General features: G+C 37.5%; 1 protein-coding gene across 3 annotated transcripts in view; it reads left to right on the top strand.

The window, feature by feature from the left end:
- LOC107219511 overlaps nt 1–18359 on the top strand; it is a 251610-nt gene that overhangs the window by 131501 nt on the left and 101750 nt on the right. For all 3 annotated transcript variants that reach the window (XM_046733522.1, XM_046733520.1, XM_046733521.1), the window contains one exon: nt 15461–15717. In XM_046733522.1, the coding sequence (XP_046589478.1) occupies nt 15461–15717 (257 nt within the window). The remainder of the gene's footprint in view (nt 1–15460; nt 15718–18359) is intronic.

Genomic DNA, 18359 nt, shown 5'->3' with positions numbered 1-18359 from the left:
ACGGGAATCTCGTCCGCCTTGGGTTCCCTCGCTGCAGAGCTCTCCGTTGAAGCTCTCTCCGTAGCCTCGTGTGAGGCCCTCCTTTCGTCGCGATCCGCCGCGATTGCCATCCGGTAACGTCGTTCGAATTGGCTGCCGATCCCCTGTCTGAGGCCGCATTTACTCGCCGCCCAAAAAAAAATAAACAAAAATCCTGAAAAGTCGTATTCGCTAGACCGACTATGATCCCCTCTCAGAGTCTCGGATGCGTGACCGTTGTCCTGGCGCTCTTTTTCGAAATGAGCCGCGGTCTGATCCGCGGGCTCCCTAATTTTGGGTTCCGTCTAGGGTTCGGGGAGCCGTGTGGAACGCGCAGTAAAAATGCCACGTTACAACATATATATGTGTATTCTATAAAGTACTCACAAAAAATATAAACTCGTTGAGGTCTTAAGATTTTTCAAATGAACACCGTTGTCTTTTTTTTTTTTTTTGTTTTTTTTTCCTTCCTTTCTCACAACTCACTTTATCAGAAACGCTTGTTTTCCCACAAAGTATTTTTAAAATTACTAGAGAAGTTTCAAACCGCTGTTCGAATTTATACTAAAGGAGTCGCACCCGCCCTCCACCGAGCAAAAACCAGCCAGCCAATCATTCGTAGAGCATGCACCACGTGACATACAGACAAACATGTGACGCGGGGGCAGTATAAGCTAGGAGAAAATTTTCTCAAGAGCTCACCTGCTTTTCGTTGTCCGATTTTTCCCCATCACATGCCCCCACGCTGATAAGGATTGGGGTGTGCAGGCTCAGACTTGTTTTGTCATAAAATTTTTTATTCTTTGATGGCTGCGGTGGTCCATCACTGCAGCCCTCCACCCAGTCACCACTGCGCGCTGCCCGCTACCTGCTTTTTCGTTGACCGATTTTTTCCCCATCACATGACCCAACGGTGGTTAGGGGTGTGCAGGTTTTTGATTTTTGCTTAGCCACATGAACAGCCATATTGATCAATTTCACAACCTCTCCCCACTCGCAATCCTAAATCGGTAAACACACCGGCTTGCAACCCGATGCATGCACATTTTTTACACGGAAACTGTGAATCGTCCAAGAATTACAATAAAATATTCAATTATACGAAATATCTCCACATTCTCTTCCCTTATGCATACAGGTGTAACATGTCATCATCAATAATAATAATAACAATAACAATAACAACGACAACAACAACAGCAATAATTAAATCTCCGTACATGCATAGATAACGATCTGGCAAAAATACCGAGTCAATCAAACGATACCAGACGAGCACAAGATCAAAATCAAGACGTGGAAATGCAAACAATAAACGGTATTACGAATAGCACAAACGTTTTAGTAAATCAAAATACCATTAAAAATTTCTCAGAAGAATCCCCAAAGAAAAAGATCACGACACAACATCGAACCAAATTTTACCAACGTTATGTAACCAAGATAAACGACGCTATACTTGAAAAAATTCACAGCTAAACCTGAAAATAATCTATAACTAACTTACAAGTTATTTGGAGAGGAAATGAGTTTTAATTCGTAGATACAATCAAATATGATGTATAACGGGTCGATATATAACCCTTTGTTTTTATTTTAAAACATTTAAAAATAGAGGCATTGGGGGAGATGTTTAGTAATTCGGGTGGTAAACCACCCACAATGCCTCCGGCGCGTGTCACGCCGGGTGATCCCAATCCTCGAAGGGGCAGCGTTGCCCCCACCACCCATCGATCAGCCATCCGATGCCGAAGAAGTCTATGAAATCGTCACCCTGCCATCGGCAGCCGTCAGCTAGCCCTCGAAAATATGCAATTTCGCTTCGAATTTCCGCCCCACCTTGGCGGCGTTTCTCAAAATCCTTTATACTGACCCACCCTAGGGACTCTAGAGTCCTCAGCAGATACTGTAAACAAGGATAAACAACCAAATTTGAATTAAAGTGCTACACAAACACTTTGAATAAAAAGAGCGAAAACCATGTGCCGCAGAACACTATCACGAACAATGAACAATAAATCAAAATGAAGAATTCCCAAAACTTGCATACATTTTCTTTGCACATATAAACACAAATATTTAAACGATTCAAAAACTCTTGAACGTGTTACGTTAAAAACGTTTATAATGAGCAAGATGATGAAACTTGGTACTTACAGAAATATTCTCTAATTCGAGAACCATTTTTTTTCCTTTCTAACTATGCACTTTTATAACTCGTCAACTCAGTGAAGTTTGAAAAATAGATACAATTTTTCACGCAGCGACGCGATCTCAAATTCTTTGCCTCGGCTTTACGGACACTTTCTGTACGCGGAGATTATCCTCCTTGCCTATATCATCCATAGCTCTAACCCGACCTAACCCAGTGGAGTAAAAGCTAACCTGACCTAAAACGGTAGGACTTGACCTAACGTAACCTAACTTGACCCAAGACACTACAACCCAACCTTATATAACCTATCCTAATCCAAGACTGCTCAACCTAACCTAAATTGATAAAATACTTTCTGAAATGATTTATTCGATCAAGCTTGATCGCTAGCTTCGATAGTTCAATGATTCTTGAGCAATTCGCGGTTGGCACGACGGCCTCGAGGTTTCTACAACGTGACCTACGTCAAGGCTACTCCAACTTAACATAACCTAACTTGACCCAAGACACTACAACCCAACCTAATATAACCTATCCCAACTCGAGACTGTACAACCTAGCCAACCTAATATAACTTAATCTTTTGCAGGTTTCCCCGTAACATGAAATCAAATTATTGCTTTACATAATGTCATCGTACTACAACAATGCGAATTGGAAAATGTTGTGATGCATACCGCACTCTCGACAGCTCCGCTAGAATCTACTGAATTTGTATTTTCAAACATGAATAAGCCCGGTTACATTACCTATATTGCATGAGAAGTAGTACGTGTAACAAAATGAGAACTAGTAGACGTCAGAACAAGTGAAATGAGCGAATGTTACCAAGAGCTTCCCCGTCTACAGAGCAAACGGAAGTCTTTTCATGTTACCGGGAAACCTGCAAAAGATTAAGTTATACTAGGTTGGTTACGTTGTACAGTCTTGGATTAGGATAGGTTATATAAGGTTGGGTTGTAGTGTCTTGGGTCAAGTTAGGTTACGTTAGGTCAAGTCCTACCGTTTTAGGTCAGGTTAGCTTTTACTCCACTGGGTTAGGTCGGGTTAGAGCTATGGATGATATAGGCAAGGAGGATAATCTCCGCGTACAGAAAGTGTCCGTAAAGCCGAGGCAAAGAATTTGAGATCGCGTCGCTGCGTGAAAAATTGTATCTATTTTTCAAACTTCACTGAGTTGACGAGTTATAAAAGTGCATAGTTAGAAAGGAAAAAAAATGGTTCTCGAATTAGAGAATATTTCTGTAAGTACCAAGTTTCATCATCTTGCTCATTATAAACGTTTTTAACGTAACACGTTCAAGAGTTTTTGAATCGTTTAAATATTTGTGTTTATATGTGCAAAGAAAATGTATGCAAGTTTTGGGAATTCTTCATTTTGATTTATTGTTCATTGTTCGTGATAGTGTTCTGCGGCACATGGTTTTCGCTCTTTTTATTCAAAGTGTTTGTGTAGCACTTTAATTCAAATTTGGTTGTTTATCCTTGTTTACAGTATCTGCTGAGGACTCTAGAGTCCCTAGGGTGGGTCAGTATAAAGGATTTTGAGAAACGCCGCCAAGGTGGGGCGGAAATTCGAAGCGAAATTGCATATTTTCGAGGGCTAGCTGACGGCTGCCGATGGCAGGGTGACGATTTCATAGACTTCTTCGGCATCGGATGGCTGATCGATGGGTGGTGGGGGCAACGCTGCCCCTTCGAGGATTGGGATCACCCGGCGTGACACGCGCCGGAGGCATTGTGGGTGGTTTACCACCCGAATTACTAAACATCTCCCCCAATGCCTCTATTTTTAAATGTTTTAAAATAAAAACAAAGGGTTATATATCGACCCGTTATACATCATATTTGATTGTATCTACGAATTAAAACTCATTTCCTCTCCAAATAACTTGTAAGTTAGTTATAGATTATTTTCAGGTTTAGCTGTGAATTTTTTCAAGTATAGCGTCGTTTATCTTGGTTACATAACGTTGGTAAAATTTGGTTCGATGTTGTGTCGTGATCTTTTTCTTTGGGGATTCTTCTGAGAAATTTTTAATGGTATTTTGATTTACTAAAACGTTTGTGCTATTCGTAATACCGTTTATTGTTTGCATTTCCACGTCTTGATTTTGATCTTGTGCTCGTCTGGTATCGTTTGATTGACTCGGTATTTTTGCCAGATCGTTATCTATGCATGTACGGAGATTTAATTATTGCTGTTGTTGTTGTCGTTGTTATTGTTATTGTTATTATTATTATTGATGATGACATGTTACACCTGTATGCATAAGGGAAGAGAATGTGGAGATATTTCGTATAATTGAATATTTTATTGTAATTCTTGGACGATTCACAGTTTCCGTGTAAAAAATGTGCATGCATCGGGTTGCAAGCCGGTGTGTTTACCGATTTAGGATTGCGAGTGGGGAGAGGTTGTGAAATTGATCAATATGGCTGTTCATGTGGCTAAGCAAAAATCAAAAACCTGCACACCCCTAACCACCGTTGGGTCATGTGATGGGGAAAAAATCGGTCAACGAAAAAGCAGGTAGCGGGCAGCGCGCAGTGGTGACTGGGTGGAGAGCTGCAGTGATGGACCACCGCAGCCATCAAAGAATAAAAAATTTTATGACAAAAGAAGTCTGAGCCTGCACACCCCAACCCTTATCAGCGTGGGGGCATGTGATGGGGAAAAATCGGTCAACGAAAAAGTAGGTAGTGAGCAGTGTTTGACGGGGGAAAAATCAAAATTGCTGCTTATTTGACTAAGCAAAAATCAAAAACTTGCACACCCCAACCAACGTGGGGCATGTGATGGGGAAAAAATCGGTTATCAAAAAAGCGTGTAGCGAGCTCTTGGGCAAATGTTCCCAGCTTATGCTGTTCCCGCGTAACATTTTTGCCTGCACGTCACGTGGTGTACACCCCATGAACGATTGGCTGGTTGGTTTTTGCTCGGTGAAGGGTAAGCGTGTCTCCTTTCATACAAGTTCGAGTACCGGTTTGAAACTTCTCCAGCATTTTGAAAAATCCCTTGTGTAGACACAGGTGTTTGACAAAGTGGCTGTGAAAAAAAAGATGCTCATTCGAAAACCCGAAGATTTCGACGAGTTTTTACTTTTCTGTATTCCGCATCTCTCTCTCTCTCTCTCTCTCTCTCTCTCTCTCCCCCTCTCTGTCTGTCTGTCTGTCTGTCTGTCTGTCTGTCAGTCTATCTGTCTGTCTGTCTCTCTGTCTGTCTGTCTATTTATCTATCTATTTATTTATTTTATTTATTTCATTCATTTCATCTATTTTATTTATTCTATCAATTTTATTAATTTTATTCATTTCATTTATTTTATTCATTTTATTTATTTGATTAATTCTATTCATTTTATTTATTTTACTTATTTTATTCATTTTATTTATTTTATTTATTCTATTTATTCTGTTTATTTTATTTATTTTATTTATTTTATTCATTTTATTCATTTCATTTATTTCATTTATTTCATTTATTTCATTTATTTCATTTATTTCATTTATTTTATTCATTTTATTTAATTCATTTTTATTTTGTAGTAATTAATTAATTTATTTATTTTCATATTTATTTACTATTGTGTGGGTGTGTGTGTGGGCCGCGGTACGAGGGGGGAGCCAGGGGGGAGCGCCGCCATTTTATGTCCCAGAACCGGCGTATATACACTACTCGTTACGTCCATTATTTTCAATAAAGATTGAAAGCCTTCATTGAATGCGCAAGCAGCACAACATGTAGCGATGTCGATGATTTTTTTTTTCCAGAAAATAAATGCTTCGGCGCAAGATCCCATACACAAGCATTGAAGTTTTCATTATTGTTTTAAGTGTTACTGCCAAGACATCTTTCTAATAAGTTATCCTGAGTTAAGCCCTCGTAAACCGGCTTCAATATTGCTTGAGCATCATCATCTAGAGATGGTGGATGTTGAAAGGTGTCCAAAGTACCTTTAGCTTCACTTTTACGCCATTTACACCAAGATTCAGGACCTATCGGACAATATGAGTGTTGCGGTTTTTCATCAGTTGAAATTTTATGATAATATCCCGCCAATATTTCTCTTTTCATTTCTTCTACTGAATCTGGGTATCGACGGATTGCTAAGCCATAAAATATTGAAAGCTCTTGCAACAATATATTTGTTGATTTTTTGGTTTTTATATTGTCATTTTCTACAGATGATTTTCTTTTTGTTTTCTCTTCTTTAACATTTGTTTTTAATAATTCTAATTTTGCCTTTTTCATTTGTTCATATTTTTTTTTAGCTTCAAGTCCACGTTTATATAAACGTTTTTTGACATGCAAGACACATTCTTTTTTCTGAACAATTAAATCGTCACCGTAGGGTAGTACATCTAACAAAGATTTAAACGTTTCGGTATCGACATCACCAATATAATGAGCATATTTAACACCATATAATTCTTCAGACCTTTTGAATATTTCTATTATTGCGTCTACCTCCATTTTACCAGAACTACCTTCATGGCTAGCATCACAGTGGTCTTTATGCTCCTCATACCACACTGTATATTCATCTGTGTCCGTTTTCCCGGTCCAGCTTGCACATCCTTGGCAAATGCGGCTTTTCACAACAACGTCCAAAATTTTGTTGCTGTACTTTCCTATTACTGACACGATACCAAGAAGAGAAGAAAAACCACGTTTCGCCCATGACCCATCACCAGATATCCACAGTTCATTTGCCGAATTTCCTCGTTCTTCGTTGAGCCGCACTTCTTCTTCTACCGGCTTTTTAAATACAATCTTTGCAACAGCCTCTGCTGCAATTTTTATATTATTTATAATACTGTAATAAGTACTATTACAAAGACCCCGTCCTAGATCCATGAATCCGCAAAAGTTATTTATGCCTTGTACTCCAACTCCAAGCATTCTCATTGCAAACACAAGCCGGCGGTTGATTTCAAACGCCTTATCAATAAAAGGAGAAGATGGAATTAAAGTCTCTTTACACTTACACTTTACTGAAAGCTTGAATCCTAATCCACGTTGCCCATTTTTACTAAAACTCACGTCACCATTACATTCTTTACATTTTAATAACTGTTGCAACGTATAAAAAACCGCTGTGAATTGAATAATACAATAACTCATACTAGGTTCGACATTTAATTCTAATTCATCACTACTTTTTAGTTTATTTGCAGAGGTACTAGTGTATTCTGTTGTATTTTCACTTGTATATCTGTTACCTTTGAACGATCTTTTTTTTGCTTTTTAGCTTGGTCTTCTACTAGTACCGCTACCTCGCTTACGATCCATTTTTTTTTAAATATATTTTTTTAACAGTAATAATTTTACTCGATGTTATTCCGCCTGTGGACCGAGTTATACTAACCGATTTAACTCTCAGGACTAAAATATTTTCACTACAACTCAGGTAGACAACTCAGGTAGCAGCTACTTTTCTACGAACAATAGAACTATTCTAAGTAAAACTTGAAATACTGTGAATATCATTACCTAAATTTCACAGTATATTCTTAAGATACTATACTTTCGAAATATTAGAAGAAAAAAAATCAATTTTTTGAAAAATCTAGACCGCAAGTTCCCCTTACGGTTATTGCATATTTTCTATCAGATACCAACGTTTCAACTTCTTTGAATTCATCCAACATCTCCAAAAAAAAACACACATCGTTTTATCAATTGATAAGAACATTACACAAAGCTTGAACTGATTTTGAGAAGGTCGCCGCTTTGTCAGGTCGATTACACCCCGAATGTCCCGACTTACATTTAAAATCGCATGATCTTACAAGTATATCAATCTTTGCAGATGGGATATATTTGAACTGATGGAAAGGTGAGGATTGATTTTTAATTTATTGATGAAAAGCTGGTCTAAGCTGAATATATTGGCTAAAGGCCGACGTATCATTTGATTGAATCAGTGGGAAGATAAAATTGTTCCGACCCTCGCACGTCGTTTGATTCACGATACTATCCAATTTCACCGGTTATTTATTATTCACGTATAATTTAGTAGAATCAAACTCTTCCTATAAATAGCAACAAAATATTTCCGAAGACACACATTATGCACTTCAATTCGCGACAAGTGTCCAATATTTTATCTACAGACGCGAAATGGATGACGTTTATTATTTCATAAGGTTTTATCATACCATATTTATTTTCAAGACTCAATTATGTAACCAGATAATGCATAAATGCCGAGTAAAGTTAGAGAATTTGTTGTACGCTAGAAACATAGTGCGAATAAACTTCTAGTTTTGTCGAGCTTAAATGTGATGAAAGAATAGAGTCACATTGGTACATAAACGGGACTAAAATAACAGTACCATATGAATAAGAAAAAAAGATAGGAAAGTTGTTAATACTCGTAATACCATATTTTATATAATTTATTTAATTATTACATACGAACGTAAGCTTTACTTATCTGGCGACCAACAAATCACTGTAAAATCATTAAGCTAAATAATCTTTGGATGAAAAAATAAAAAAAAGTAGAAAGGTCATTCACTCCCATTACCCCATAATTCGGGAAGTGGTAGCCTTAAGTACCCCATATGTCAAATAGGAGACATTAATGTTAGTCAGTCCGATAAAAGTTTAATCTTAAAAAAGACTTAATCTTATTTGCCTAAGTAATCAGAAATCTGATAATAAATAAAAAGCAATATTTGGCAACAAAATCATACATCTTCCATTACTCGCTTGATATCGAATTGAAAAATAAAAAAATCATAATCTCATCCCGTGTTTTATTGGAATTTCAAGAGTGACACCTTAAATTATAGATAAATATGGCAATATGTATAATTGGTGTAAATACAGTACAATAACTATGCATTTTAATGCTTAGCTAGAACGTTGAAGTTTCGTACTTTTTATAAGCGCGAAGCGAAGAACACACAATTGTCTCGTGCAACTAAACGCGGCACTCTCGGGGGGTGGGAGTGGGGGCATCTTTGTCGAACGTTCATGAGGACACCTGGAGGCCATTTGCACAAATACGAGCATTTGGAAAGACCATTTTGACACCCCTCTCGATACCCGCGGGCTATCTATTCTAGTTATATAGAAGTTGTTTTGATGAAACCATTTTAGTCAATCTTGGAAATACATATGTCGATTCCTTCGAAAACTTGAAACTCAGGCGTAAAATAAATATCGGGGCTTGCAAGTACTTACTTCCAGATACTAACAATAACCAACTCCCCAGATCTAACAATATGCAAAATAATAACTTTCGGAGAATCATACACCTCAGATTCTCACATTTTTTAAATTCCGTTTCTCTTTCCTCGGGGCACACAAGAACTAGAATTCTTTGACCCCCAAGTTGGTCCACGCAGCTGGGTAATTTTTAACGTGTAATTCTGAGAAATGAGAATGTTTGATATTCAAGCTGTGAGATAGCCTTTGATGTACACAGCTGTCTTTATTCTTTACACGGGAATAAGTTTACTCATCTCAAACCTGCAGTGTAACTATGAACCATTCATTTCTATATAATGGAAAGGATTATCACATAACAGCGAATGGAAATCAATTTGTTTTAAATATGAGTCACGTTATTGGCAAGTAAAAACAAGGCAAAAACCTATCCCCAAGTAAGTAAAAACTCACCTTTGGAAAAATTCATTAGTGATTCCGTCTTCAATTGTTCGTAAAATTTTTCGGAATGGGTTGTTCTTCAGTGAATATGGAAAACTTCCAAACATTTGAACGTACAACTAATTCTCACAATTTCTGATTCCAATGTTCAATTACCCAAGGACAATATTTACCGGGTACAATCTTAAAAACTGTTTTCTCTTCTCTAAATCTGTAAAAGTAAATACATCGGTAACTACGTCACGCGTGATCCGGTAAATAACTGCAACACATTTACTTTTTGCGACGAGCAACTGTTTCATGACAAATCAGTTCAAAATTTCACATATAGCTTTAACTTATGTTATCCAAGGGTTTGAATGACGTGAAATAAATAATTTCAAAGCTGTTTTGACCGCTGCTAGACTTTTCCATACCTTATACTCTCATCCGCAAATGGTCAATCAAACATGCGGTCCACTGTGACACAGTTTCAACCAGTCTAGCAGCAGCAAAAATAGTTGGAGTACCTATGATAATTCGCACTGCACTGCCAGCTTATTCGCTCCTGAGCTGTGGCCCGGATATGACAAGTTGAGTGATTAAATGCAGGTCTTGCCGACGCCAGCAAAACAGAGTTACATATATAGGTATCCGTTGACCCAGTGACAAAAAAGAGGGCAAGCAAGCACATGTACTCCCGAAAGCTATACCTAAACAGGTACGTGATTACTCACCCCCGCATTTCTTATCGTTAGTCGTTGAGCTTCGCCCTTCGACCCTAGACCTTCAGCGTGTGATCCATCAATAACCTGAGCTGTTAGTTCAGTGCAGTCTTGCTTCATGCTCATAATCAGAGATAAAACGGTTTTTATGATTTTCCTTTTAATTCTGAGATCTTGGCTACGTCACAGTTCAGATGATTACACACGGTTCAAACGATTTTTGTAAAATCTTATACATATATATTTCTTACTGAAAATGTACGCGTGGATACTAATTGATAAACGAACCGCCGTTCAAATTCAAGAAACTTGCGTTTTATTTATATCGGCGTAAATCGGTTCACCACGCCTCAAAGAATTACAGTGAACAACTTACAGTTTACCACACACGTGCGTTATATTCCGTTGCGTATTATACGTACGTGCCTGGTGTGTGTACATTATTACTTCAATTATAAATGTACGAGTTACTCATTCGTTACGGCAAAAAATCACACTTGGTGTGATAAAAAAAAGTATTCTCATTAATAGCAAATTCATTCGTTGAGTTTAAAGGCTAACTTGTTTTCGGTATGTAAGAAAATGCGAGTTAGATTCTACACGAATTACGCGACAATGACTGGTGATGCAGCTAACATGAGAAAATGAGATGCATTGTCACATAATTTGCGTAAAATCGAACTCGCATTTTGTTTCGGACCGAAAACAAGTTAGCCGGAAGATCAAGGCATTGATGAACATTACTGTACATATCCTGACTTGCATGATGCAGGCGCATTTACTTCATGTTGAATTGTCCGTGCGACGTTTCAACGATACAACCTGCTATAGTTTCTAAACGGATTTGGCAGAACTCGATGAATTCAGCTGTGCGTAATATGAACGATACCGTTGTCACGAATCTCTATAGAAACTGGACTATAGGCAACCAAACATACTGCGACGTCGACAAAGCGACAGCGACAGGCGCCTGTTTCGGAATTACGAAAACACTGCTAAAAACTAATAAAATGCAATACACCTCATCTCTGCTTTACGAATGCGTAGCGAAATGCCATACAAAATGAAACATAACGATACAGTAAACAGAATTTTCATTATTCTGGAATTCTACCCTGTGTTACACGTCGAAAATAAATAGATACCAAAGTTCGTAAGTATTAAACGGCCGTAATTCAATTTGTTTCTGAAACCGCGTTTACAGACACAATGTAGTAGTGACAGGAGCAGTAATAATTTAAGTGACCAACACAGTGGCATTTACTTTTTGCTTTACTGTGGTATGTATGGCGTATATTATGATGCTTCAAATTTGAAATTTGTATCGCAGATAAGAAATTACTGAACAATGATTCACCTTGTAATTATTATCGCAACGCTAATTGTATTTTAGTACATCCCATTGGGGCCATTCAAACATCACGTCAGGCTCTAAGAGGGAGAGGAGGTTAGCTTCACTGTGATGACCTTTGACAAGGGGCAAGGGGGATACACTCGGAGCATCACGCCACGATTGTTTTTATGCATATTTGCTTGTTTTTTAATCGGACAATTAATATTATCCGTCATATTATTCACAAATTTTTTGGCTGCCGAACGAGAGAGGGTGGTGCTAGACTGAAATAGATCACATCACGTCAAGATGAGGGTAAAAAAGGTGCGGCCGGGAAGGGCGAGAGCGGTGTTCAAAACGGCCAAAAATAGCGTGACGTAATATTTGAATGGTCCCTTAGTAGAAATTAAGTTTGTCCCAAAATCGTTTGATTGAAATTTGGAATATATCGTGTATTGCTTCTCGCAAAGATTTAGGATATGTCAATATCGCTGAAAGAAACGATGATAGGTTCGTTTATTCTAGCTCTCCTTCGAAATGAAGTACAATCGACACTCGGTGCCTGATTTCTCATCTCTTCCCGTACTCCCTGAACAGTGCGAAGACTGATATAATACCTGTACCGACGTTAAAGAAACACTGAGAAATTTGTCTGAATGCGAAATGTGACACTATATCAGAAACATCCGCCCACTTTTGAATGTTAGAAGTAATCGCATTTCCAAATCATTAGTCTGGCAATTTGACATAGTGCCAGTATGTGCAGCTACGGTCACGGTATCTGTCGCCTCCGGGATAGGCAACCAAAGTTACACGTTCAATTTGTACGCCAACGCAAACCTAAATTGAACGTGTAACTTCAGTTGCCTAACCCAGGGCTGACAAATAACCTAACCTTGCATCCACGTAACATATGTACATATATTATAAACATTGTTTCATGTCAAAGACAATGGGAGTTTGCGTCACAATTATTTTGTTGCGTATTTCGATAGATTTCTATTAGATTGCATTGTAAAATATGACTTGTGAATAACTACATATCTCCAAAATTAACGGAGCTTTTGCCTGCAAAAATAAGTCGGAAATGGATAGATCGATTCAGACAAAATTTGGTCTATTGGTTTGGCTCGATTTATCGTGAAAGTGACTACATTTTGAATCGAATGGGATTGATGTCTCTGAGTTTTTTGTCTTAACATAAATCGTTCGTCTTAAAATTCATATTTCCGTAATTAACGCAACGGGAATAGCGGGAAGTTTTAGAACCAATTCTTTGAAGTTAGTTGTTCACTTGATTGAATCGACTACTATTATCGGAAAATATTGAAGTATTGTAAATCCCTCACGAGTGTTCATGTGATTTGATTCTATTGAAAGAAAACAGGTTCGGATTCTGTAATAGAATTGTTAGATTTGAATTTCGTGTTATCAGGTACAGCATAAATTATGTTTAACGAATGAATTTGACTGTGTCTAAGCACAGACGCAGAGGGAAAACGCGGGAAATTTTAGTGAAGATTTTTCCCCTTTCACATTTCATAAATATAGTTTGAAGAAACTAATTTTATCATATATTACCTTTTCCACGTACAACAAAGTTGAAGCAAATACTTCAAGTTGAAAAAAGTTATTAGATGTCACCCACGCTAAATTATATCAAAAACAGTTGAACTCAATAGCATATCATTTCTGCAATTATTATTTTTAACGGAAATGAAATAATCTTGTGAAATCTTACAAAATCGTTCGGTTGCTCTAAAATCTTTTGAAATTCGATGAATGTACATTTGGGGACAATGAATCTGAGACGACTAATGTTTCACACTAGACAGTTATATTGGCAATACAGAGAAACCTACAGTACCATAATGTAAAAATAACAGTGCAATAACCTCACAATACCGCGGGAATAATGACTTGTTAGAATTAATTATTTTTACACTCAATAATTTTTTAAACTCCAGGTAAGTTTTGTTTTGTAATTTATTCGATCCATTTGAGTTTCGGTAATTTATTGTTTGAAATTTATTCATTAATTTATTACAAATGACAATTGTGTAATATCCGATTTACTCGTCAATCGAACAAGTTATTATACCCGCGATATTCTAAGGTTAGATTCGGCGGTCATAGGTTATGTTATGCTTATTGAGATTGAGTTTGTTTCGCGCTCGGCCCATTATGGCGCTGTAGGTTTCTCTGTGGAGCCAACATAACTGTCTAGTGTAAAAAATTAGCGGTCTCAGATTCATTGTCCCCAAATGTACATTAAGATGTCCCTTATTTTGGTCATTTTGGATTTTTCATGCCCTCACTTTCTAGAATGATACAATACGTATAAGAAAAATCGGTGTAAATTTGCAGATTTCTACTACATCATTACCCGGACAACCGAGCATTTGAAAATTACCACTTGTATAAAGTTACATTTTTTCGATTATGTCAATTTAATTTTGTTTTGAAGATTCTTGTTTATTTGAAATTATTAGGTACGCTTCGCCAACAAAACTCGTGGGGATGTAAATTGGGAAACAGACAGTTGAATGCTCGTATTTTATATTGAAAAAAATCTGGAAAGCATTACATTAAAGTTAACATAAATGTAAATCTTATTTCCCCTTTGCAAAACGCAATAACGGTGAAAATCTTACCTTATAAGATCACAAAAGTAATTCTCATTCGCAATCATTCAAAACTCTTTCTCAAGCTTTGACACTCATTTCAAAGAAATACAATAAGATTGAATGTATAATGTTTCTTTTATTTTATTCAAATAATCACTACCAATATCTACTTTTTACAAAAAATGTGTGTACTTTCTATATTTATATTTATATTTTTTGCAGTATGCTGCATAGATTTCAGAACAGAGATTAATAATGAAAAAGGAATTGTAAAAAATGCGTGCAAGTAGCATATGGATGTGAGTAGGCGGGATTGGATCCAGAGACGCTGGCCCTACTGGGGATGTAAGGAGTGAAGCCTCTGCAGGGTAATTTGGGGGAGGAGGTTTGGTAAAATTTGGAAGTTCTTCATTTTACGCACACTGTATCAAAAAGTGCAATTCATCAAATTTATAATCATAGGGCAAGAAATAGTTTAAAGTTGAAAAAAAGAGAGTCAATGAAAGAATTTACGACCAGGAAAAAAGTATCAGAGAGAATAATATGCTACTTTTGTCCCGCTTTTAGGTCAACAAAATAAACATTATGGTCAAGGCTGGAATAATAGTACATTATGTAACAAGGGAATAAAGTCGAAGATTATTCCCGCGAGTCTTCCCTCGGGTAGTAATCACCCAACGAAATAGTCGAGTTTTATTTCTGTGTTACATATAGGACTTTTTTTCTGAATCAACTCTGCAATATTTATTTGAAAATGGGGACTTTTCTTCTGTTTTCTTCAAGCCACTTGCTTCTTCTAAATTTGGATTTGTGGGATTATGATCTGATATTTCCCGCAAATGCGTTTTACGGAAAAATATGCCACTTTCGTCCCGCTTTTGAGGTCAAAAAAGTTAACTTTATGGTCGAGTCGGGAATAAAAGTTTTACTTTACTTCCGTGAACAGTGTACGGTTAAATTGAGTAAATTCTTCGCGTACCCATTAAAATTTTCTTCCAGGCGAGAGGGTAGCAGCACCGGCTCCTGTCTTCCGCGCAGCAGCTCCATCGACAGTGTTGCAGAATGGGGACTGGTCGGAGGCGTCGGTGGTCTCGGAAGTTCGAACGCCATAGCTCAGGGGAGCTGTTACGGGTTGGCCGTTGACCAACCGCCGCCTAGGAGAAGCCCAAGCCCTCTTCTCGGTTCCAGAGGCGACCGGCTGAGTCTCGTATCTCCGAACATTGGTAGACGAGTGAAAGGGCATCGAGCAGTTGTTGGTGAGTATAACTTGCCTCATTTCTCCATTTCCAACGAATTCATTCATTTATGTCACTTTCAATCTATAATGCATCAAATTGATAATGAACTAAGTGCGTATGTATGCATGTAAGTATGATCTATGTCCAAGTTTGGACAAACCAACTGTATTGGTTACCGACCGTTCACAGATTGCATATGTCATCTTTAACTGAAGAAAAAAAAATGGAACTGTAATTTGCATTTTGTAATTGTTGTATGTACCATTTCCACTATGCTTTACCTACCTTCGATTGAAAAATACAAATGTAACATTGAATGTGATTTTATTGTTGTTTTAATCACAAAATAGGTACATTTGTAATTCACATTTGTAACTTGCAACTGACTGATTGAAAAGGTCGAACATAATATATAAACAGGCCACTTCTTTTTGTACAGCCTTCGAGTTGATTTACATTACTTAACTTCATGAAATCGGCTGTAAACTATTTGTTCGGGAATAAAATGACGTCATAAAATCATCGCCTCCTTACAAGTACATCGATGTCAGTCGTAACATCGTTAAATTACGCGCCGTCGAAGCTAGATTAGAGAGACATACGTAAGGGTAATCGAATTCCGCAAAGCAGAAACCAGATTACGAGGGTATGGTTAGCGAAGGACGCGGCCTGTAATTCGACTTATCAGCATTCACCCGGCGCCAAGAAGTTCAATATCGCGCATCCGATGGCTCATTCGCAGTCGTCAGGTCCACATCTCGATTGTCTAGAATTCCAAATTCGCAATTTCTACCCTTCCGCACCTCACGAATATTCGGTCCCTCGTTAGGCGAAGCATCGTGTCGTCAAACGTCAACGGGCGTTTCCGATATCTCTATTCCACAGTTAACGATAAGACCAGAAACAGTTTTCTTCGCAGTTGACCCCGAAAGCACCGTCGAGAAATATTCTCAAACTCAAAACGCGTCAGCTTTCAGATCAAGTCACAGTACACAATTGAATTTATTCGATCATTTCTTGAACAGTTGAATAAGTTAATACCGATCAGCAGATCCTAAAAAGGTGAACCTCAATTTTGCGGATTCTCCGTCTCTATCGCAAGAGTGGGAACAGACGGGATCTATGGAACGGGTCTGAGGTAACGTCGGGATTAGTTCTCTGGGAACCTCGATTCTGCGGAATCCGGTCCCAAGTTCTACGTAGAATCGAGATCTGACTGTACTGGATAATTTCCATCTCGACCTTTTGGATAAGAAGAGAATGTATAGAAACGAATTATGATTAGAAATGCGAATTATTTTCCATGCTATTTGACATTACATTACAGATGCATGTATCATACACTTTTTGACTTATAATTTTGTTTCTAGATGTGACATGCCAATCACATAATCATTCGTTATTTACTTTTTGTCCCACTTTTCGAGCACACTTCTGACACTGATTTATTCCTATAATGTCATCAAGTTTCTGGTGTATTCAAATTTTTATATCGAAAGCCGTACATTCTCAAAGTTGACGCGCTTGTCTGGATTTATACTACTTCTCTATAATGTGTAAAAATGTATATTCAAGGTAAATTTGCAGTAATAGACATACCGTGGATATTTCTAACGTAGAACATTCCAATGAGCTTCTGCAACACCGGCTCAAGTCTGGAAAATTCTTCTGAATTATGATTGGCACATTGTATTGATTGTTGAGCAATAACTGCGAGTATTCAGTTAATACTAAATCGTTTCAACTTTGTTTCATCTCTTAACCTTATCTCCTTACTTACATTTCTTTTCTGTTACATACTACTCAGACCAAAGTTTTGACATCCATACGTTTTCTAATACCTACAGAAGCAAGTATTATTAATGAATTCGTATAGTAGGAGTTAATCGCTATGAAATATTGGCGCACAGCGATTACAATTATACAGATTACAAAGAGATTAAAAATTGCAAAGGATGACAAATGGTTACCAGGATTTCAAGGATTACAAAGCTAACATGATCCGAAACATACAAATGGAGCACAAAAGATCACAACAGTTACAAAGATTACAAGTCATTGTGTAATGGATCACAATGAATTACAAAGGTTACAAGGATTACCTGTGATTAGTAAAGATAGAACGATCATATAAAATTACGAAGCGTATGTACCTAATCCGGATTACCACAGTAATTAATATCTGCGTCCGTTCCGAAATAGGTTATTTAGTTTTTATATTCTGTGTTTCAAGTTTGGATTTGCTAAAAAATCCCGTATTAGATTTGACTAGCTTGCCGTATCAGGTATTGCCAGCTAACAATAAGTGTTAAAGTCCCTCGATCGATCGATACCCTAACTTTTTACCCTGCTATCGCCAGAACTTTTGCATGATGATGACCTGATCCGGACCACAACAAAGCCGCAGAAAAATTTTCATCCGGGCAAAAATCGATACCATATTCATTTTTACGCTTACTCGCTTAGGTGCTCCTGAAAAAAGCTGCAACGTGTTTCGTTTATTGTGATTTCATTCTACTCGAGAGACAATTGGTATACCTACGCGTCCGTATTTACCTTATTTTACATCCTTGTATTAACAAATTTGCAGTGCACGAATGCGACTCATCTTGTCTGACATTAATCGGAATGCCAGTAATCGAGAATCCATTTGATTAAAA

This window comes from Neodiprion lecontei, chromosome 3 (assembly GCF_021901455.1).
Source record: "Neodiprion lecontei isolate iyNeoLeco1 chromosome 3, iyNeoLeco1.1, whole genome shotgun sequence".
Classification (NCBI taxonomy): Eukaryota; Metazoa; Arthropoda; class Insecta; order Hymenoptera; family Diprionidae; genus Neodiprion; species Neodiprion lecontei.
Note: the sequence above shows the minus strand (reverse complement) of the source record. Positions and strands in the feature narration are given on the sequence as shown.